The following is a 5,500-nucleotide window of genomic DNA, read 5'->3' as shown; positions in this document are numbered from 1 at the left end:
ATAAAGTAGACCAGTCATCACCAATTACGAGGCCAGACGAAACCTTTTCATTCCAGGCAGACAAAACTAACCAGCCCAGTTCTCAGAGACACAAAGGCAAGACTGGCCCTGCAGAAAAAAAACCAAAGAATAAATCCTGCCCGAGTGACAGCCGGCCACACTCAATGGCTTATCTCTGCAGGAAAGAATATGCATGTCATAAATACAACTATGGATTATAAATCTATTAAAAATCAGAATTCAGGTCCCACCAATTTTTGTACTGTCTTCTGCCATATGGCTTTGTACTTGAAATATTGGCCTTTTAAATGAACAACCATACACTGACAAGACCGTTTGTCAAGGATCACAGGCTAAATTGATTTTGTAGGAAGGATGCATTTTTCACTGTCACGAATTATTCAGGTTAAAAAAAAAAAACAACCCTCAGAAACAAAAATGGTGAGGGACTATTTGAACCTTGCAGCAGGGGAAGTATCTGAGGGGATACTAAGAACCCCAGGGCAGTGGCTGTGGAGGTGGGGTGGTAATGGGGGCAATCACTGCACTTTTGTGTCCTGTCTGTCTTACCATTCAGGTAACGGGGTTAGATTCTCGTGAATATCAGAGGGAAAAGAAAAAATTTTTTTCTTATAAATGTCTTAATGGCCCTGGTCCTCATTTCTTGACCATTTTGGTAATAAGCCTTAAATCTTTTACGAAAGTAAGACTTAAATGTCAAAACCAACACTTGATATGTAGTTTTTTGGGATTTTTTTTGCTCCACTGCCCACCATGTCCCCAAAGTAGTAACACTGAGAACAATCTTAACAATTTGGCATTAAAAAAAAAAAATCCTATTATTTATTGTTACCTATGCCTTAATCTATAAGGGTAAGCCATATCCTGCAGGAAATACTTCTTTTAATTTATTGAGTGCTTAATATATGTCTAATATGTGTAGTAAATGAACAGTCTCAGTCCTCAAAAGGGGCATTATGACTATTTTATATACGAGGAAGTCTTCTGGATGAAAGGTGAGGACTGGAGTAGAGGAACATCCTGGAACCTGCCCACGGTAATTTTGGGATCTATTCTCTTCAGAAACTAGGGGCAACTATCTGCTTAACAGAGGTGGGTGGGGCCTGACCTTTGTACACCACAAAGATGACCACATGGGCAAAGTAATCCCAACACTCATTCCACAAGCAGCAGACACACAAGTACTAACAGAAACTGAAGGGGAATCTTTTCTCTGATATTACTTTATTTATTTGTTCATTGTCCTGTCTTCAGTCACCAAGAAAAGAAAGTGAGCTCCAAGAGTGAAAATCTAGTTGGCCATATTCATAGCTGCATTCCCAACACCAATCACCTGCTACTGAGTATGGCATATGGAAATGCTCAATAAATACTGAAGAAATAAAGTCTATGTGGGAAAATGGACCAACCACTAACTATTAAGGGTGAAGAATAGCCTATTTCTTTTTTCCAGGAAGCCTTCAAGTCTGACTCACAGGAAAGATGAATTCAAAGACATAAAATCTAAACTAGGATATTTTGGGGGGCCCTTTGGGCCAAGATAAAGCTTGTGGAAAAGGGTGAAGTGGAAGGGTCAAGCCAGGACAGAACAGGATTACTAGTGTTCAACTTTATAATGTGATTCCTGATCTGAAATGTGTTCTTTGCTGCACTTACCTTTTCTTATATCTCACATATTTATTATAGCATTGCTGTGCCATAAAGCAATGTAACCCCTACAGACATTGTTGGAATGAGGTCATTATGGTACTTCAGGCCAGTGGAAGAACATAATGGACATAAAGCTGGTTATTTGTTTGTTGTCATAAAGTAAAATCAAATCTATTACATTTCCACAGGGATATTATGATGAAGACAAGATCATTATGACACTAGAAACTTGAGAAAATCATTTTAAAATCTCATAAACATGCTCATATGTAACTCATGACTAAAGGCACTGCACTGTTATGCAACATGAATGTCTGGAACAAATTTCCAACCTCATGACTCATGCTTCTGTATTACACGTATTACTGGGTGTTTCCTTCATTTTAAAGAAATGTGAACATAAGTGTGTATATAAAACTATCTGATATCCAAAACATGAAAACACAACAGCGATTAGGCTAAGAAAAATTTAAGTTGACACAGTGTCATCAGAGCCACTCCTCCAAGACAGAAAGTTACTCCACCTTTTGAAAAGTACGTCCGGAGAGACAACTTCCTGGCCGAGACCAGCTCGATCCCACCGTCTCTTTCCTAGAACTGGTTCCTGAACCGCCCAGACAGGGCAGGAGAGCTAAGGCCCTGGGAACAGGCCGTAAAAGTAATTCCTGCCGCCGCACCTATTACTGCCTCTCCTTTACCTAAAGGCGAGCAGGGAACGCTCCCAACTCCGCCCACCTCCACGCCAGTGGGTCCCTCGTGGTTTCCCTCATCCGCGCGTAACTCCTCGAGGGTGACCTGCGGACCAAAGCAGCCCAGACAGTAGCTCAAGCCGACCCACCAGTACCTGCTCTAGAGGTCTCCGACAGACCCCCGCGACTACACAGCTCTCTCGACCACACGATTTTCACCGACTTTATTGGCCCCCGACCCCGGTGGCTCCCTCGCAGCCCACCTCCCCACTAGATCGCGCCGGCTCTCCAAGACATCTAGCATAATCAAAAACACTGCGGAGTGGCTATGAAAAGAGCCTTTGCTTGAGAAGCCAGCTCCTCGGTGACGGCGTCAGGGTCACTTGCTCTTTGCCTTCTGGCTCTCCGTCTTTTTGGGCAGCAGCACGGCCTGGATGTTGGGCAGGACGCCGCCCTGAGCGATGGTCACTTTTCCCAGCAGCTTGTTCAGCTCCTCGTCGTTGCGGATGGCGAGCTGCAGGTGGCGAGGAATTATCCTGGTCTTCTTGTTGTCACGCGCTGCGTTGCCAGCCAACTCCAGGATCTCGGCGGTCAGGTACTCCAACACCGCCGCCAGGTACACCGGCGCCCCAGCGCCTACTCGCTCCGCGTAGTTACCTTTGCGCAACAGTCTGTGCACGCGGCCCACCGGGAACTGCAGGCCTGCGCGGGAGGACCGGGACTTGGCCTTTGCTCGCACTTTGCCGCCCTGCTTTCCCCGACCAGACATGTTCACCTCTCGCCCAAAACTCTAGCGAGAGAAACAGAACGCAGCGATTCCGACTCAGGTACAGTATGAGAACGTTGCAACGCACCACACCGGAACTGCCTCTACCAACTTTGCTGCCACTTTGCAGCGCCTTCCCATTGGACGCCGCAACATCCTCTGTCTGAGTAACCAATGATAGGCAGCCTCTCCTCCCAATTAGAGCGCAGGCAGAGGGACCGCCTTCTTCAGCTTTCTCCAATCAAAAAGCAAACTGTTACTTTTCATTTGCATATCTGCCGGTACCAGTTCTCGGCGTTTGGAACTCCTTTGAGTTTATTGGATCCTGAGGTTTCAGCGTCCACGCCGGGTCCCAGGAAAATAAAGTCTTAAGCATGAAGGAACCGTGGTTAGAAACAGAAAGATCCGGAAGAGGAGCTACTCCGTCTCCATAAATACGAACAGCTCAAATCAAGGAAGCAATGGCCCTTGAGGTCGCGGAGGAGGATTTCTTCACGTCGTACAGCCAGGTAGTTCCCTAACTCCAGAGCCCAAGCCTGTGGGCAACACTGCTCCTCCAACGACATCACAAACTCACACCGAATTCTGCCTGCGCAGCACAGAGTACGTTGCCTGTTCTTTGTAGCAAGTGCCTTGCCTCCTGCAAACCTCGAGGCTCCTGCTGATTACCCAACGGTGAAGAGCTGGCTACCAGTGAGCCTTCTCCCATGGAGCTGGCGATCCGAACTTGACCTAGACCAGATGGCGGTGGACTCCCCGCACAGCTCTGCGGCTCACAGGCTGCCGGTCTTGGCTCCTAAGGGACGTGGAACTAGAGTGCTAGACTAGACGTGCATGCTTTCTTCACACAGGGCAGGAATGAGCTGACTCAGCCAAAACTTCACATCTTGTGTCTCTGAGGTTATGAGCCTGAAAAGAGGCTCTAGATTCCAGAAGAGCCGGCAGGCTGAGTTCAGTTGCTGCGGCCGTCTTAGCCTGGGCTTTTAGCCTAGTTGGCCACTGGGCGTCTAGGATCACGTTCTCCACGAAGACTATGAGAGCCTCCTTCTGGACGATCCCAGAGGTGGATAAGGTCTGTAAGACATTCCGGTGTCGCTCAGAGGTCATGAAAAGACTAAAAGGAGAAAGAACGGCAGCAATTTTCCTTGCAGGGCCACAGCATTTGGAACAAAAATAATTTTATTGAAGTAGAAATTTCTACTAATTCAGTGAAATAATTTCATTTACCTCAACATTTTCTATAATTATAAAATTACATGGCTACATGATATGTTAAATACTTATTAAAATAAACAATACTTTATATGGACCGTAGTTTCCACTTAAATGTGAAACAAATTGATCCTCTCGCCATTCTAATGATTTAATTTTACTGAAGTAATGTTTTCAACCGTTTATGTATATGTCCTTACTGCTTAGCATTGTGATTAACCTCGCTATCCTCGGGACTCAATAAATATCTTTGGATCTGAGAAGCAGTATATTGTCATGATTATGGTGGGCATCCCGGATCCAGACTGCTGGGTCCAAATCCTGGCTCTACCGTTTACCAGCTGACCTTGGATGAGTTATCTAACCCCTGTACCTATCCCAAAGTGTTATGAAGATGAAACATATTAGTAAGCATTCAATAACTGTTAGATAAACTGAATAAATGGACATCCAAATCTCTGATGCAGTTTTTAATAAGATGTTCCTGGAAAGTGTTCTGTAACTTTAGCTTAAATGTTTGCCTATATCATGGGAAATTTTAACAGATTATTATTGGCACTGTTTTTCTTTTTATTCTTGTAAGCAAGAGAGATTTCTAACTTGAAAGTGTCCAAATCTTGATTTCTTATAGTAAATATAAATAAAAATAAACCAACCTATTTTACCATTATAAGAATCCTGACTCTTCAAGATTTCATAGACTTTTTTTCTTTCACTGAGTCAAGAATTAAAATCATATAGTACTATTTGACTATTGTCGCGTCCAGCACAACACGTGCAGTGAGGGTGCCAGAAGGGGCGGCTTTGGATTAAGTTTTTAAGAAAGAAACAAACAGAGACTTAATGTAATTAAATCTCTCCGAAGACCAGGGGGCTTCACAGTCTCAGAGGACTGGAGCCCCTAATTGAACTGACTAGAGGCTTTTATTGATACTCATACAAGTAACATTGTTTCTTACACGGTCTGTGAGACTCATACATCATAGCAGAAAATGTTTATTCCAATCACCCTTTGTCTGTAAACAGCCCCGAAGCACAAGGTCCCATGATGTCTTAATTACAGTATGTACCCTCTCAGGGTCAAGTCTCTCATATTGTAACAGTTCTGTTCAGATAAGTGGAGAGAGCTGATCTTTTTTGTCCTCATGACTTCTCTCACAAA

General features: G+C 44.3%; 1 protein-coding gene across 1 annotated transcript; it reads right to left on the bottom strand.

Annotated features, from left to right (window-relative positions):
- Nucleotides 1-2,569: 2,569 nt before the first annotated feature.
- Nucleotides 2,570-5,003, bottom strand: H2AJ (H2A.J histone). The gene has a single exon (XM_081060881.1). The coding sequence runs from the start codon at nt 3,127-3,129 to the stop codon at nt 2,740-2,742; it is 390 nt and encodes a 129-aa protein (XP_080917007.1). The 5' UTR covers nt 3,130-5,003; the 3' UTR covers nt 2,570-2,739.
- Nucleotides 5,004-5,500: the final 497 nt, after the last annotated feature.

This window comes from Rhinolophus hipposideros (assembly GCF_964194185.1).
Source record: "Rhinolophus hipposideros genome assembly, chromosome: 9".
In the NCBI taxonomy this organism is placed as follows: domain Eukaryota; kingdom Metazoa; phylum Chordata; class Mammalia; order Chiroptera; family Rhinolophidae; genus Rhinolophus; species Rhinolophus hipposideros.
The sequence above is the reverse complement of the archived record's forward strand: the minus strand, read 5'-3'. Positions and strand labels throughout refer to the sequence as shown.

Bases quoted from the DNA above. Each gene is read 5' to 3' on its own strand.
- H2AJ (XM_081060881.1), bottom strand. From the start codon at position 3,129: ATGTCTGGTCGGGGAAAGCAGGGCGGCAAAGTGCGAGCAAAGGCCAAG.